This window comes from Citrus sinensis, chromosome 4 (assembly GCF_022201045.2).
Source record: "Citrus sinensis cultivar Valencia sweet orange chromosome 4, DVS_A1.0, whole genome shotgun sequence".
Taxonomy (NCBI): domain Eukaryota; kingdom Viridiplantae; phylum Streptophyta; class Magnoliopsida; order Sapindales; family Rutaceae; genus Citrus; species Citrus sinensis.
This window is the reverse complement of record NC_068559.1, coordinates 7,813,532-7,831,297: the sequence shown is the minus strand read 5'-3', so window position 1 is coordinate 7,831,297 and position 17,766 is coordinate 7,813,532. Positions and strand designations below refer to the sequence as shown.

Below are 17,766 nucleotides of genomic sequence, written 5' to 3'. Positions count from 1 at the left end.
CATAACTTTTGTCTTACAACCCTACTATTTTCATTGAGTTTCAATATTTTAGATAGATGTTCTAGTTCAAGTTTTAGATCCCTACTTCGAATTTGAATTTACCAAATTCTTTATAAGTTTTTCCAACTTTTGGTTTCAGATCATCAACTCTTATTCCCACTACTTATAAATTCTACATTCTTATTTTTTAAAAATAAAATTCTAACATTTTTGGTGGAAGTTTCATGTTCTTTTTTAGATCTCTACTTTCCGTTAGTATTTATCAAATTATTAGTAAGTTATTCCAATTTCTAGGTTAAGTTCATCAACTCTTCTTCTCATCATTTTTGGGTTCTATATTCCTTTTCTTTTTATTGAATTCTAACATTTTAGGTGAATATTTTAGGTTTATTGTTTAGATCCCTACTTCTCATTAAAATTTATCAAATTCTTAATAAGTTATTCTAACTTTTAGGTTAAACTTTTCAACTCTTATTCCCACCACTTTTTGGTTATTTATTTCTACTCTTTTTATTGAATTCTAATATTTTGAGTGGATGTTTCAAGTTAATTTTTTAGATCCCTATTTCCTGTTGAAATTTATTAAATTCTTGGTAAGTTGTTCCTACTTTTAGGTTAAGTTCTTTAACTCTTATTTCCACCACTTTTTGGTTTTGTTTTAATACTTTTTTTTATTGAATTTTAATAGTTTAGGTGGAAGTTTCAAGTTTACTTTTTGTATCCCTACTTCCAGTTGGAATTACTAAAATTCTTCATAAGTTGTTCCCAATTTTGGGTGAGATTTTTGTTTTCACCACTTTTTTGTTTTATATTCCTACTATTTTTATTGAATTTCAATATTTTGGGTAGAAATTTTAAGTTCATTTTTTAGATTCTTACTTACCATTGGAATTTATCAAATTCTTACTAAGTCCTTTACAATTTTTAGGTTAAGTTCATCAACTGTTTTTCCACTATTTTTTGGTTTTATATTGTATCTTTTTTTTTTATGAATTCCAATTTTTTTTTTGGGTAGAATTTTCAAGTTTATTTTTTAGATCTCAATTTGCATTGAAATTTATCAAATTATAGTTTAGTAGTTCAACTTTTAGATTGACTCTCCCACTTTTTTTCCACCATTTTTTGGTTCTATATGCCTATACTTTTTTTTTATTGAATTCCAATATTTAGTTTCAAGTTTATTTTTTAAATTTCTACTTCCCAATAAAATTTATTAAATCATTGATAAATCGTCTCAACTTTTAGGTTAAGTTTTTCAACGCTTATTTCCACCATTTTTTTGTTTTATATTTCAATTGTATTCAATGCATGCCAAATTTCTAGGTAACTGTTCCGAGTCTCATTTTATTACAGTAAACGATTATGACATTGAAGTAAATTATGTGTGAACCCCCTCTTATCTTTACAAATATCAACTTACAATATAATTTTTAAAAATCAACAATAAAGTCTGTTTTTGAACTAATTTTATATTATTAAGCTATCACAACCAATTTTTATAAGCTACAAAAATTAAAACCAGAACTAAAATATCTTTATTTATTCGATATCGAAGTTCATTATTTCAAGAGATATGATCTTGAATTTTATCACCATTTCTTTTATACAAATTCCTATTATTTTCATTAAGTTTCAACATTTTGCATAGATGTTCCAAGTTGATAGATCTATATGCAATTTATCAAATTCTTATCAAGCCATTCCAACTTTTTTAGTTGACTCTCTGACTCTTCTAGTTTTAATCATTTGTTTATTCTAAATTCCTACTCCTTTTATTGGATTCCAACATTTAGGTAGATATTTTAAGTTTATTTTTACATCTATACTTATTCCTTTTATTGAATTTATCATTTACTTTAAGTTTTTTTTTTCTTTTGAATTCATATAAAATTTTTTCCACTCTATTTTCTTTTCAAAATAGTTTCATTAATTTCTTATCACTTTAACCAAAAATTCATGTTATTATTAGTATTATCATTATATTTATTTATTTTTTAATCAAAACAAGCCTAATATTTTATTTGTACTATTACTACAAATATCATCATCATCATCATCATCATCATACGCTTGAGATTTATAGTTAAATGTAATAAGAATGTATATGCCTATACTGCTTTTGAACTATTAGTAGACTACTAAAATATTAATAGCATTTTCATTGCACAATTTATTTATATGAGTTACAAAACTTAAGAACTAGTGCTGAAATAACCTTTTTTTCTTCTTAATTTGATATCTATGTTCATTACTTTAGGAGATTTGATCATCTATACTTAAGTATTGACTTTGTACATATTTATGCTCATTTATCATTTAAAATATATAATTAGTTAACAACATTTTTTTCTTTTTGTTTACAATGAGCATTATTCTTTTTTTAAGTATGCATGTCTTCTAAAAAATATGTATATAGAGTTCAATTTACAAAATAAATTCTTCAATTTTTCACGACTTAGCAAGAATCATTTATAAAGCTTATTTCAACTAAAATGGTATTAAGATAATATATATAACACTATGGTAACAATATTTATTGATATGATTAATTTATTGATCTATTATTTCCTTCTAACACCCACGAAATTATCTCCCCTCAGCCTCCTTTATTCTTCATTTTTTTTCATCATTCTTAGCTTTTTCTTGTTTCAATTATAATTTTAAAACGTCTTTTTTTAACCACTTGATCAGATTTCTTGATCTTAATTTTGTTTATACTTAACTTTTGATCTTTATCACTTTATGTATGATATAATCAATTATACTTTTTCATTATTGTTACTATCATAATAATGATATTAATACTAATATTAGCAGATTTGATCAAACTTTTGACATCATAATTATGCTGATTTATCATTTAAATAGGTAAAATTAATTACCAACATTTTTTGAATAACAAGAATCCTAGTATAAATCCTGAAAATGCATAATAACCATACCCTTCAACAAAGTTAATAATTTTTTTCATAAAAGTGTTATCACATTTATTCTTGTATAAATTCCATAATTATGCTATAAAAAATAAAGAATAGCAACTTAAATCACATTCAAATCAACAATAAAATCTAATTAATCACTTAACTCTATCAATGCATAATTAATCGAATAACTTTATCAATTAGAGAGTTGAACCAGTACTTTCATCTCAGATAAAGTCAAGGATAAACTCCTCAAGAACAAAAGTTGAGAGAAAAAAAGTAAAATTGGCGGCCTTGGCAGCTGAATTGCAATTGTTATCACATCCATATTCTAAATATTTCATGAGGAAACAACATGGTAGGAAATAACAAGATAATTTATCCGCTGACTTGTAGAACACCGAATGGTCCAGAAAAGAAATTGAGATCATATCATGACAATAAATTACCAACTGCCACTAAAATTATATGTGGAGTAGCTAAAATTATATACGAATAAAAGAATCAGGAAATTTAGGAAACATATGACCTGAGTATAATCTTAAGAATTAAGATTTACTGACACCAATTTTCAAAAAGGTTATTAAGTAAACGAATTTGCATGATAAACATCATAAATATTCATCACTTAAAAACGCTCAAAGGGAGAAATGAAGGAAATAATTAAATGAAAAGACCAATTAGTAAAATAAAGATTTGTGTATGTACCTGTGCATGTGCAGGGAATGCAAATCATCTTGCACGTATTAGTGCCATATTAAATGAGGTAAAAGTGATTTTTAAAAAAATTTACCAACTATTAAAATTAACTTTTAACTTTTCAAAATCACTTTTGAATCTCTCAAAAGTAATTTCAAACTAGCCCTTAGTTACTTATAGTAAAAAACATTTCTTTGACATACATACACGCATGCATATAATTAGTTGAAAATATTATTTTTTTAATTAACAATGAGTAACATTTTCTTTTTACATAATTTTTGAATTTCCAAATATATATATATATATTTTCATGACATAAAGTAAAAATTATCTTAATAGCTAAAGAAAATTTGAAAAAGAAAAAGAAAATATATTTGGGCTCTATGTGACTTATTTTATAAGTGTTCTCTATTTGCACTAAACATTAACTTTGTTGCGGTACACCAAATTATTCAATCCCAAGTCCTTTGAGATCTAGTAAGAAAGATTAAGGATCTTGAAAAATCTTGTAACTAAAAAAATAAGGACATTACTCATACGATCATGAATTGCACCAAATTTGGCTTAAAAGTCAAATAATAAAATAGAAAATCAGAAGAAGCAATCACAAGATCCCAAACCGCTAATTTTCAAACCACATCCATTTTGGTGAGATGTGGATAAGAGTGTGATTTTCACCACCAATTTTATTATTCCTATTATCCCTTAACGGCATCGTTTGGAATAAGTTTAAAATAAAATTTGCTAAATGAGTTTTTATTTATGCACTTTTTTTAACCTGCCTAAATGAAACCTAATTCTTTAAAATTATTTTAGTATAATTAACTTAATAATAGGACTTTTATAAATTTATTAAAATTAAAATTTAGTTGAATGAAAAAATAAAAATATATTAAACATATTTCTTGCCACATAAGATTATAGGGGTCTTGTTAAGTTACATTATCTATAACTTACGTCAACTTAAAATTAATTGTTTAATGACTCAATTGTTGCTTGTTAAGCAACTAAAAGGTTAATAGAAAACTAATTTTGGATCAACTGTTAGTTACAATTAATACAGTTAATGTAACTTAGCAGTTGCGAAGATTATAATAAACTAAAGGCATATAAATGAAAATAGATTTATACGACTATACTTCTCTCAAATAGCACAAAATTAGGAAGCTTCAAAAGTCTTAAATTTATTAAAGTGGACTCTCCTTCATTTGAAATGGGAGATTAGAGAATATATCTAATAGCTAAAAAAATATCTAAAAGAGCGATGGCCATAATTGATAATACATACCATAATTAAGTTTAGCTTAACTGATTATATTTGTGAGCAAAGATAATTATTAAGAACATAATAATAAAACTCACCTAGTTCAAATTCACCATTTGTATCATTAATTATGTGTCACGCATTATTAATTATCATGTGCAAGTGTTAGCTGACTTTGTTATTTATTATTTATGTGCTAATTTTATAGCCTCTATCAATAAGTGACTTGTCATTTATGATACAAAATATGTAAAGTGTAATATTACTCTTGATAGTATTCATACATAATACTTGTTTTTTTTTTTTTTATGCGAAAGTATAGCTTTCAATTAAAGAAAATCAGAAAGTAACAATCTCACTTCGGCTGGAAAAGTGCCCAGCCATACAGAAAGGGAATCAAAATCAAAAGCTTTCTGCGCTAACGCATGAGCAGTAGAATTACAATGTCTTGGAACAAAATGAATTATGGAACTGTCTAAGCTCCTTAGACTAACTCGAATGCTGGTTATTGTCCAGAAAATCTCCGAATTAGTCCCCTTTTTGTTTTGTGAAAGATCAACAACTTCTTTTGAATCGGAGTCAATGATCATTGGCAAGAACTTGGCATTTTGGGCTACTTGGATGCCTAAGTTTACTGCTTCTGCTTCCATGAAAGCTACAGTCCCTTTATATGGCACTTTCTGAACTGCTGCAGCTACCACTTTGCTCCTGAACTCTCTGATCACCATTCCCAGCCCTGCTGTCTGGTTCTAATTGCAGCATCAACATTCACTTTGTACCACCCATTTGGGGTGGGGGGGGGGGAGCCATACTTGCTGGATGTTGGTTTGATGCTTTAAGATTGTTTGATTGGCTGGAGACTTAACTCTTTGGTAGGATTCCACAACTACTATAGCTCTCGCAGCTGATAAATGAGAATCTTCATTCTTGCCTTCAAAGATGAGAAGATTCCAAGAAAACCAAATAGAACAGCATACTACAATTATCAGCTCTACATCTTTTCCCCTCTTACTTGTTGCCAGCTCTTGGAGTGCACTGAGCATATCTTGCTTGGCCAGAAGCTTGATATCTTGGTAGAAATAAGTCAATTTCCAAACTTTTCTTGCATATCTGCATCTCAATAAAGTATGGAAGATATCTTCCTTCTCCTTCTGACACCTATGGCATAGAGGCTCATTTATAACCTTTTTTTTTTCCAGAGATTATAAGCTGTTGGCAACAAGTTTTTTGCCGCTTTCCACATAAACACCTTAATTTTTTCTTAGATCTCCCTTGACCAAATAACTCCCCAATGTGTCTTTGACTTGTTTGAGCTGCTGGCGGCCTCTAGAAACTTCAACTTTAAAGCTATCTGATATCCACTCTTGACTGAATAGTTGCCATTCTTGTCAAAATGCCATATTAGCTGATTCGATTGAGGAACCCTTGGAAGAAGAATGCATAGGATTCTTTCTGCATCCTCTTTCATGAAGTTTTGAACAATAACAATTAGTTTCTTTTTCCTTCATACCAAAATCTAGTTAAAACAATTAGCTCCAATAATGTTCAGTGTTCTTATAACATTAATCACAATTCCATAGCTGTAATATTTATTATGTAATAAACAATCAAGGCTACTTGATATAATTTTTAACATTACTTTAATTTGTATGCGATAATTTGCATAATAAGTTGTATGCATATTACTCAAAATATCAAATAAATATTCCATATGATGATACTTTATATTTGTATACAAAATTAATATTAATATAATTTGACGAGTAACCTTAAAGTTTCTTAATTTAAGAAAAAATAACGTTTCCAATTGAACATTATTCATGTTAAATTGAGGGGGTTGTTGATAAATATCTAATATCAATAGCTATATTTTAACTTTATATAAAGTACAAGTAGCTAATTGATAATTACCGTTGATATTTGCCATCCACCAATTGTTCACCGCCGGTCTCGCTTAGGGATGGCAAAATAACCCGGACCCGGATGATCCGGGCCGGGTTCAACCCATACTGTATTTAAATAATATACGGGTCCGGTATTAATTTTTTAAAACCCAAACGTATCCTGGTCTGGTTTCGGGTTCAGTTGAACCCGTATATCCAGAACCCGGACCCGGATATGTTTATATTTAATATAAATATTAAAAAAATCTATGGAAAAAGAACAAAACCCTAGTTTGCACTTTTGGCTTTTAACTCAACATGGCCGCCACCATTTCATCTCTTTTTCATCTCCCAAAAATTCATTAATTCACAGCCACCACCATTTCTTCTCCTTTTCATCTCCCAAACTCACCAATTTAAATCATCATCATCAAATCGTCATCTTTATCATCAAATCGTTATCAATCATCATCAAAGGCTTGAATTCTCAGTAGCTCCTAAACTCATTCACGGTCACGGCTGGCGGCAGAATATCACGCACACGAAGTGACGAATTGGGATTCATGGACGTAGACGAAGCAATGACCAACTGTACAAATTTATTGGATTTTCATTCCTTGTCGCCATTTGTGTTCTATTTTGCTATTAGTTTAGCTTTTGTTTGATGATGATAAGCTGACAATCACAAAATTTGGGTCTTGTTTTGCACTTTTGCTTCATTGTTTTGTTATATTCTTTAATCAATTTCTTCTGTTTGATTTAAATATTATTCATAATTTCACATTGAAGCAATCAGTGATGGAAAAAAATTGCAAGTTCAACACCAGTGCCTTACCTCTGTTTTTACATTTTGAAACAAGCCTAAAAATGGTGCCCATCCGGGTTCCAAACCCGGAATCTGGAAATCCGGATTTTTCCGGGTTGAATCCGGACCCGGACCCGGGTAAAAAAATCGGGTTAAAACCCGAGTCCGGAAGAAGAAAATAGCATTTGGGTGCGGAACCGGGAAGGCCGGACCCGGACCTGAATTTTACCATCCCTAGTCTCGCTTGCAAGATTTAATGACAAAATGTCTAACCGTCGGATGGTCTCAAAAGAAATCCAACGGTTTATAAAATTTAAATACCCCTGCATGTGATGCAGCGTTGGATTACAGGTGGAGCCCAGACAGTAAAATTAAAATAAATTTAAACAACTAACTGTTAAACATTAAAATGAAAGTTAAAATCATTGTATATAGTAAATTGAACTGTTAAACATTGATTAAGCTCTTTACATGCTTATTAAAAGTCAATAGATTCGTATGACTCAATACAAGACTAAAATAATAAGGAAATCAAAAATTAGAATGGAGATAGATGGTGTGATTGAGTAATAGATGAAATCAAAAACTAAAACGGTGAAGAAGCTTATCTGAAATTGACAAGAAAAAAGCTAAATTTTGGCAATTTTTCGCCGATCATATCGGCAAGCCACTACAATGGCGATCTCAGTCGTAGGGTTTTGGAAATCTAAAAGGAAGAGTTTAAATATAATATGACTTCTAAAACATAAAATGACTTATACGATATCAAATATCAATCTTCTTTATTTTTCACTTCGAAACCTTTTACTATTTATAAAATATAAACTGAATTTTTGACTGTTGATGTGCGATATAGTTAAGGTCATTGGTATCGGCCTTTTAGCCGTCACAAAGTTGGCCACTTATCCAATTTGCGTTCACAAAGGAAGTGACATTTGTCAACACCCGTATTTTCAGTGACATAAGGCGCCACATAAATCCTCTTTCTTTTGTAGTATAATTAGCATTAAAATTTAGAGATTTTAAATTTAAGAGTAAGATCTTTATTAAGTAGATTTGCTGTAGAAGCTGTCATGGTAACTCCAATCCAAGATTTTAGCTCGCTTCAAGTAATTAATTCGAGACTCAGTTATAAAATCATGCCAAATTTGAATAAATTCACCATATTTCTTGTGTATTATATAGTATCAAAGTCTGTACGATTTGGGTGGCTTTTGACATGAAGTTAATTGATCTAACTAGCTCAAGAGTTGATGATTATTTCAACTTTATATTATTTTTATAGGAATTATTGTAAGTCAATATTAGTTTTTTTCCTCAATGTCTGGAACACCCTCATAACATGTAAGTTGATCTTTTTAACTAATACTTGTCATGCACATAAATTTAGCTCTGATATCATATAAAAAATTTTATGCTAAACTCATACTAAAAAATAGCTCCAAAGTTTAAGATTGTCTCTAATTAATATTCGTAGTTCTAAAACGGAACTCATTTGACGTGACATTTTCTCCGAAACATCCACCACATTAATTGAGATTAAAATTTTGCAAGTGCATCCTATTATTCTTTTAAAAATGCTTGCAAAACACTTTTTTTTTTCTCCCAAACATCTATAGTGGGGAAATTTTTGTCTACTAGAAGCAAGATCTTTATCCCTACCGTGAAGTTCTATAAAATTTTATTAATATTCGGAGAGATATATCGACACTTTTTCTATATTAAATATCAAAGAACATATTCTAAGGATTTCTTATCGGACCAAGTCAATTACTTCTTGTCGGAACAGAGAGAAAGTTAAATCAAAAGCATTAAGGCCAAATCTTGAACTATTCAATTTATTAATGGGTTGTACGAGGTCATTGGATTAATGAAACAACTGGTTGAACAAAATGTTTGGAATTTATTCTTTTGTCTTCAAATGACTATTCCTTTCAAATAACCTTGGCTTCACCGATCCAACATACTTAAGGATTTTTCTTTAGTTGATGAATCTTAATTTCTTCTCATCGGGTACATTTGTGAGGCCGGCTGATCGTTATTATCTTAAATCAATTAAAAACGAAAGGGAAATTATTGTTGGATCGGATTTGTCATTTCTACTTTTTTAAGTTTCATATACAGGATCAACATTCTCTATTGTTTTGAAATAAAAATTATGTATACATAATACAAAATTTTTAAAAGTTTTGACGACGATAAAAGAATCTCTGAGCAATAACACTCACAAACAAGATTGAAATTTTCTGAGTTCGAAAATTAAACTAATTTTAGTCTATCTAATTAAACTTAACTGATGTAGCAGGGAAAATTAAAAATAAGAATTAATCAAAAAATTAAATATGATATAAAAAGCACTTAAATATCATTACTAGGGTGGTCTCATAGCTGGACCCCATTTTTATATGTGTACCTGAAACCCCAAGTTAGAAAAATAATAGAAATTATTGAAAAAAAGAGAGCAAAATATGAGTTGAATAATATTTTTATTAACAATAATATTGAAACTTATGTTAGAGAACTTAAAAGCATTTTTACCAACTAAATTCATAAGTTTACAATACCTTAAACTTGTCTTGAAGTCTTTGCTCATCTAATTGTTACAAAAATTTGTATACATGTAGCTAAAGGAAGTTATGTAAGAAATTAACCAGCTCATATGCTTGGCAAGATATGGAATCTAGGGCAAAATTTTGGCGCATGCAGGAATGCAAATAATTTTAATTTATTATAAACTTTTGGCGTTACATTCACAAGGAAATGTTCAAAACGACGGATATATTATAATTTGGTAGAAATTAATCTCGTTGTCCTAATAGGCCGTCCTGGATTCCTCGAAGACTGCGATTAAAAGAATTTATAAATTATAAAATTTTGCATTGCATGACTCAAAAGTCACAACACTACATTATATATTCTAGACAAAATTTTGGATCATTCCATGCAAATTAAGAAAACTCTTTAATACCCTTTTCTGTCATCACCATGGATCTTTCTCCTACATAAACACAATGTTCACAAATCCCATTTGCATGCAAGTAATTTAGTCTCTCAAAACATTCGTTGAAATTAATGTATTATTCTTTCATATATTAATGTTATACTTGTTTGCTTGTAAGTGTTTGTAAAAATATCTACATAGCACATATAGATATATGATGGCTACAGATGATCTGGCTAGGACACTGAGCATTAATGGGAGGTCAATGAGCCGGAAGGGGAGTTTTTCGTCGGCAAGTAAAAAAGGTTGGGCCTCCGCTAGTCTCCGGGAGGCATGGAACAATCCGGGGGACGTGTTTGCGAAAAGTGGAAGAGAGGAGGATGAAGAAGAGCTGAAATGGGCAGCTATAGAGAGGCTGCCAACTTATGATCGGGTGAGAAAGACTATGTTGAAGCACGTTTTGGAAAATGGAAGAATTGGTTATGAAGAAGTTGATGTTAGTGAACTTGGTATGCAAGATAAGAAGAATCTGTTGGAAAGCATACTTAAAGTTGTTGAAGAGGATAATGAGAAGTTTCTTTTGAGGCTTAGAGAAAGAACCGATAGGTAAGATCATGAGACTAGAATCTCTTTGTGTATGTTTTGTTTTGTTTGTTAATTTTAAGTAAGTTATGTGAAAATTTTGTTTTGGTAATTTACTACAAAGGGTGGGGATTGAAATTCCTAAAATTGAAGTGCGGTTTGAGAATTTGTCGATTGAAGGAGACGCATATGTTGGAACCAGGGCACTTCCAACTCTGCTGAATACTTCCTTGAATGCCATAGAGGTATATGTTAGTTTTGTCTGCATTCGAGTTAAAACCTGACACATTAAACTTGAGCTAATACTGATAAATGATTAATCAATAGGGAGTGCTTGGATTTTTGAGACTTTTCCCATCAAAGAAACGGAAATTGGAGATACTCCATGACGTGAGTGGAATTGTCAAACCATCAAGGTAAATCTAGGAGGTTTTCATAGAATCAGTAGTATTGTTGGATTCGCAAGAATATAAACATGTTAAGTACTCGCTTGTTTTCCAGGATGACACTGCTTCTGGGACCTCCAGGATCTGGAAAAACTACATTGCTTCAGGCTCTTTCTGGAAAGAGTGACAAGAGTTTAAGGGTGTGTTGTTTTTGCTATGATTGTTTAGTTATTATTGATTAATATTGCTTTTATGTTGATCAGCTTGTCATGTATTTGACTTCGATGAGTAGGTATCAGGCAGAGTCACATACTGTGGCCACGAATTGACGGAGTTTGTTCCTCAAAGAACATGTGCTTATATCAGTCAGCATGATCTTCATCATGGTGAGATGACAGTGAGGGAAACCCTGGATTTCTCTGGACGTTGCTTGGGAGTTGGGACTCGATTCGAGCTCTTGGCGGAGTTGTCAAGGAGAGAAAAGGATGCAGGCATCAAACCAGATCCTGAGATTGATGCATTCATGAAAGCCACAGCAATGTCAGGCCTAAAGACCAGTCTTGGTACTGATTACGTGCTCAAGGTTTGTATCCATCACTTCCATTTCCAACTGTAATCTAACATTTTAAGGAATTGCCCCAAAGTTTCAATGCTTGATGAAATTAAACATATTGCGACAGATTCTTGGATTGGATATCTGTGCTGATATTATGGTGGGTAATGAGATGAGAAGAGGCATATCCGGTGGACAAAAGAAGCGCGTTACTACAGGTGTGTATGTTACATCAAGCTTTAGTTGATAAATTTAACCATAAATTTTCAGTTTTTAGTGACCTCAAGTCTTTGGATTTTGCTAAATGCAGGAGAAATGTTGGTTGGACCTGCCAAAGCTCTTTTCATGGATGAAATATCAACTGGTCTAGACAGCTCCACCACTTTTCAGATTGTGAGGTTTATGAGGCAGATGGTTCACATTACGGATGTGACAATGATAATCTCTCTTCTGCAGCCTGCCCCCGAAACTTATGATCTTTTCGATGACATTATCTTACTTTCAGAGGGAGAGATTGTGTATCAAGGTCCAAGAGAGTATGTGCTTGATTTCTTTGAGAGCGTAGGCTTTAGATGCCCGGAAAGGAAAGGGGCTGCTGATTTCTTGCAAGAGGTAACTTCCAGAAAGGATCAACAGCAGTATTGGTGCAAAAAGAATGAGCCTTACAGATATGTCTCAGTGCCTGAATTTGTTGAACACTTCAAGACATTCCACGTTGGTCAAAAACTGACTGATGAACTCAGAGTGCCTTACGATAAATCTAAAACTCATCCTGCTGGTTTGGTGAAAAAAAGGTATGGCATCTCAAATTGGGAACTCTTCAAGACATGCTTTGCTAGAGAGTGGCTATTGATGAAGCGCAATTCTTTTGTGTATGTATTCAAGACATTTCAGATCACCATCATGTCAATCATTGCCTTTACAGTCTATTTAAGAACACAGATGACGTACGGTCAATTAATAGATGGAGGGAAATTTTATGGTGCATTGTTCTTCAGTCTTGTGAATGTTATGTTCAATGGAATGGCAGAGCTTGCATTGACAATAGTAAGGCTTCCCGCATTTTACAAGCAAAGGGATTTCCTGTTCTTCCCAGCTTGGGCATTTGCCTTGCCAATTTGGGTTCTCAGGATTCCACTCTCCTTGATGGAATCATCGATATGGATTCTCCTTACATACTACACAATTGGGTTTGCTCCTAGTGCCACCAGGTCTGTACTTGCTTCCATACTTCCTGATTAATAGTAATGTTCGTGTAAGTTTTGCAGCACGTGTAACTTAAGTACATCTTAAAACTGCTTACAGATTTTTCCGCCAGCTATTGGCCTTCTTCAGTGTGCATCAGATGGGTCTATCTCTGTTCCGATTCATTGCAGCAGTAAGTAGAACACAAGTTGTGGCAAACACACTCGGAACCTTTACATTGCTGTTGGTTTTTGTACTTGGTGGATTTATTGTTGCCAAAGGTTAGTAGTAGTTCATTTCCTTATGCTAGCTAGTACAGTGCTTCTTTTGTTGAAGTATCTAAATAAGCAGTTTCCCCTCCTTTCGCAGATGACATCAAACCATGGATGATATGGGGTTACTACGTTTCTCCTATGTCGTATGGTCAGAATGCCATTGTCCTCAATGAATTTCTTGATGAAAGATGGAGTGCAGTAAGATCATCACTTAGGATTCTGCAAGCAATTAATTTGTTGTAATGCACACATGTTCATAAATGCCTTGTTTGTTCGTTGTTGCAGCCCAATCCCGCACGTTTTCTTGTCGATGAACCAACTGTTGGCAAGGCTCTTCTGAAAGCCAGAGGCATGTACACAGAAGACCACATGTTTTGGATATGCATTGTAGCACTGCTTGGATTTTCTCTGTTCTTCAATCTCTGCTTTATAGCAGCACTAACTTACCTTGATCGTAAGTGTTATTTCTTACAGTCTTTACAGTAATCCCCATTGCTAGTATATAGTAATTTTGAAACTAAAATGCAGCTTTCAAAGAGACTAAATCTGTTATGATGGAACACAATGACGGAGGCAAGAGTAAGAAGCAGTCAAATTCTCATGCCCAACAAAACATGAGGGCAGCAGACATGAGTCCCCCATCCACTGCTCCTTTGTTTGAAGGTTCATGATCTTACAACTTAGATCTTTCTAAAGCATGTCAGAGATTCTATATGAGCCAGGTTTCACATATTCTATCCAAATGAATGCAGGCATTGATATGGCAGTCATGAACACTCCAGACAACTCAATAATTGGTGCCACATCTACTAGAAAAGGAATGGTGTTGCCCTTTCAACCATTGTCACTTGCATTTGATCATGTCAATTACTTTGTCGACATGCCTGCTGTAATTCCCTTTCTCCAATGTCTATCCTCTTTTAAGTACTATACGTGTCATTTTATAGTAAGGGAGATTTAAGACCACTGAATGATGAAATTTCTTCAGGAAATGAAGAGCCAAGGAATTGAAGAAAATCGGCTCCAACTGTTGCAAGATGTTAGTGGTGCTTTTAGGCCTGGTGTTCTAACAGCATTGGTTGGGGTAAGTGGTGCTGGGAAGACCACTTTGATGGATGTTCTAGCAGGCAGAAAAACTGGGGGTTACATCGAAGGAAGTATCAGCATTTCTGGTTACCCAAAGAAGCAAGAAACTTTTGCTCGCATCAGCGGTTACTGTGAACAGAATGATATTCATTCTCCGAATGTTACAATATATGAGTCCTTGCTGTACTCCGCCTGGCTGCGTCTACCAAAGGATGTCAATACTGAAACGCGAAAGGCGTGTTACACAATTTTAATCTTTGCATTTTTATATCAATCTACTAGTCCACGATATGGCCATCCCTGTTTCACACCTATGATCTTGTCACATTTTATTAATAGCAGTTCTTGGATAATTTTTTTCTACAGATGTTTGTTGAGGAAGTCATGGAGTTGGTCGAGATGAAGGCATTGAGGAATTCTCTGGTTGGCCTTCCAGGGGTTGACGGTCTGTCTACTGAGCAGCGAAAGAGACTCACTATAGCCGTAGAATTGGTTGCAAATCCATCCATCATTTTCATGGATGAACCAACCTCAGGCCTTGATGCTCGAGCTGCTGCCATTGTAATGCGAACTGTAAGAAATACAGTAGATACAGGAAGGACAGTTGTCTGTACAATTCACCAACCCAGCATAGATATTTTTGAAGCGTTTGATGAGGTACACAAAACTCTCAATAACCTCGGTAACTGTTGTTGTTTTTTTCTCCCTTTCTGTCTTGTTGACATGCACCGACTTTGCTTCTTATTGATACAATTTCACTTTGCCTATAGCTGTTTTTGATGAAAAGAGGAGGACAAGTTATTTATGCTGGACCCCTTGGTCGCCAATCTCACAAACTCGTAGAGTACTTTGAAGTAAGTGTTATTTGCATGAAAACGTCATATTACTGCTCAAAGTCGTGGCCACAAGTGACATATAAAATGTCTGGCAGGCTGTTCCCGGGGTTCCGAAAATCAGAGATGGTTACAATCCTGCTACATGGGTGCTAGAAGTCAGTTCTAATGCTGTTGAAACTCAACTTAATGTAGATTTTGCTGCAATTTATGCCGACTCTGACCTGTATAGGTAAATTCAAAAACTGATCCTTTGTGCATTTCCTTCTAACCCAGAAATTGTTCTTTCATCATCCTGGCCTTTTCTTCTAATTTGCTTCTTTCTTTTTCTCCAGGAGGAATCAACAACTCATCAAAGAGCTAAGCAGTCCAGCACCAGGATCTAAGGACCTTTACTTCACTACCAAATACTCTCAAGACTTCATTACTCAATGCAAGACTTGCTTCTGGAAACAGCACTGGTCCTACTGGAGGAATCCGAAATACAATGCCATTCGATTCTTCCTGACAACAGTTATTGGAGCTCTATTTGGAATGATTTTCTGGGATAAAGGAGAAAAGACGTGAGTCCGCAAATATCTTATTTCCCCATCAATGAGTAGTCTGAATAGATTATCCATCTGGAACATTGTTTGTATGTTTGTTTAGTAAATTAATTCTAAGGTGATTACAACCAATGATTTAAACAGAAGCAAAGAACAAGACCTGATAAATCTGCTTGGAGCTATGTATTCTGCTGTCCTCTTCCTTGGAGCCTCCAACGCTTCCTCTGTGACATCTGTTGTGGCAATCGAAAGAACAGTCTTCTACCGCGAAAGAGCAGCAGGGATGTACTCATCTTTGACTTATGCATTCGCTCAGGTATCAAAATCAACAGGCAACTTCAATACTAACAAATGATTTGAAAGGAAAAAAATTCGAAAAAGAAAAAATAGAGAGCATAAACATGATCTATCTTATGCCTTGCAGGTTTCCATAGAGGCAATTTATGTTTCAATCCAGACCATAGTGTACTCTCTGTTGCTTTACTCGATGATCGGGTTCCACTGGGAAGTTACCAAGTTCTTGTGGTTCTATTTTTTCATGTTGATGTGCTTTATGTACTTCACCCTCTATGGAATGATGCTTGTAGCTCTCACTCCAAACCAACAAATCGCTACCATTCTTATGTCTTTCTTCCTTAGCTTCTGGAACTTGTTCTCCGGATTCATGGTTCCCAGAACGGTAAGTATCCTTAAGCAAAGAGATAAAAAACTGTGAATGCATATAAGCTGGGAAATTCCCACTATCATATGATTGTCATTCTACTAAGATCACCTTATATTTGAAATCAATATTTTCTTGTAAACTGTTTTTGGTACTTATGAAACTATGCATTCTCTTAACATGTTCTTGTTTCCGAAAGAAGGTTGAATTGTACTATTTTACATTTTACAGCAAATTCCAATATGGTGGAGATGGTACTACTGGGCATCACCAGTGGCTTGGACAATCTACGGTCTTGTGACATCTCAGATAGGCGACAAGGTTTCTGAAGTTGAAGTAGCTGGAGAAAGCGGGATTACAGTAAAAGAGTACCTTTACAAGCACTACGGATATGATTATGACTTCCTTGGAGCTGTTGCTGCTGCCCATATCGGTTTTGTTGTACTGTTCTTCTTTGTTTTCGTCTATGGAATCAAGTTCCTCAACTTCCAAAGAAGATGAGAAAAATCTTGAAAGTTTTTGCTTACAAGATTGTGGATGAACGGCTGAAAGGAAAAAGAAAACTTTGCGCGGCTTTGTCACATATATTAATAGATTTTGTGTATCTTCAGTGCTTGTGTACTCAGTCCTATACCGTACATAATTCATTGTTCTTTGATTACACTTTTATCACGAACGTAATTTATCTTTGATTGTTGACGCTGTTGCTCTCTGCTCCCTTCTCTTATGAAAAAGCTAATCAACAACACCTGAAGTGGAAGATCAAGCAAATTTAGGGCATTATGACATAACATTCGAGTACGCCACATTCATAATTTCTGAGTACGCCACATTCACAATTTCGACTTGAATCAGATCCATCGAGTGCCGTGATTGATTGATTGATATATGCCAAAACATGTATGTGATCAGAATTTTGCAGGAAAAAAGTTTTATCAGTAGATTATGCACCGAAAATGTCCAGGCAGTCGTGTGCAGATGATGATCTCTGCGAGGCAGACACAATGAAGTTTGCCTCGCTGTGTAGGTCACTTGTTTTCACAACCAATAAGCAGAACCATCAGAGATCAGTAAGAATTCTCCCTAAACATTTCCTCATCTAATGCTACTTCAATCAAATCCTACGTGAACTTTATCTAAAAAT

At 33.3% G+C, this 17,766-nt stretch overlaps 1 protein-coding gene and 1 long non-coding RNA gene across 3 annotated transcripts; one reads left to right on the top strand and one right to left on the bottom strand.

The window, feature by feature from the left end:
* The first annotated feature begins 10,548 nt into the window (after window positions 1-10,548).
* On the top strand, window positions 10,549-17,123 carry LOC107174318 (pleiotropic drug resistance protein 2-like). Of its 2 annotated transcripts, none has more exons than XM_052439269.1 (20): window positions 10,549-11,122; window positions 11,223-11,343; window positions 11,426-11,514; window positions 11,600-11,684; window positions 11,777-12,067; window positions 12,165-12,255; window positions 12,348-13,248; window positions 13,343-13,503; window positions 13,592-13,695; window positions 13,783-13,951; window positions 14,085-14,086; window positions 14,216-14,386; window positions 14,486-14,818; window positions 14,950-15,240; window positions 15,354-15,437; window positions 15,515-15,648; window positions 15,752-15,979; window positions 16,106-16,277; window positions 16,386-16,640; window positions 16,854-17,123. In XM_052439269.1, exons 1-20 carry the CDS (start codon window positions 10,731-10,733, stop codon window positions 17,121-17,123), a joined length of 4,344 nt encoding a protein of 1,447 aa, XP_052295229.1. In that variant the 5' UTR covers window positions 10,549-10,730. The 2 variants fall into 2 exon arrangements, with proteins under 2 accessions (XP_052295229.1, XP_015380587.2); XM_015525101.3 differs by having other exon boundaries at window positions 14,026-14,160; window positions 14,250-14,386.
* LOC127901747 (uncharacterized) lies at window positions 15,234-16,266 on the bottom strand. Its single transcript, XR_008054015.1, has 3 exons — window positions 16,122-16,266; window positions 15,641-15,958; window positions 15,234-15,554 (listed from the first exon to the last, which is right to left on the bottom strand). It is a non-coding gene; the product is annotated as an uncharacterized LOC127901747 (long non-coding RNA).
* Window positions 17,124-17,766: the final 643 nt, after the last annotated feature.

What these genes read in the sequence shown, in the direction of transcription:
- LOC107174318 (XM_015525101.3), top strand. Translation starts at nt 10,731, where the DNA reads ATGATGGCTACAGATGATCTGGCTAGGACACTGAGCATTAATGGGAGG. An exon ending in CTTCCTTGAATGCCATAGAG is followed by an intron (nt 11,344 to 11,425) that starts GTATATGTTAGT and finishes ATTAATCAATAG; the next exon opens with GGAGTGCTTGGATTTTTGAG. An exon ending in GCCGACTCTGACCTGTATAG is followed by an intron (nt 15,649 to 15,751) that starts GTAAATTCAAAA and finishes CTTTTTCTCCAG; the next exon opens with GAGGAATCAACAACTCATCA.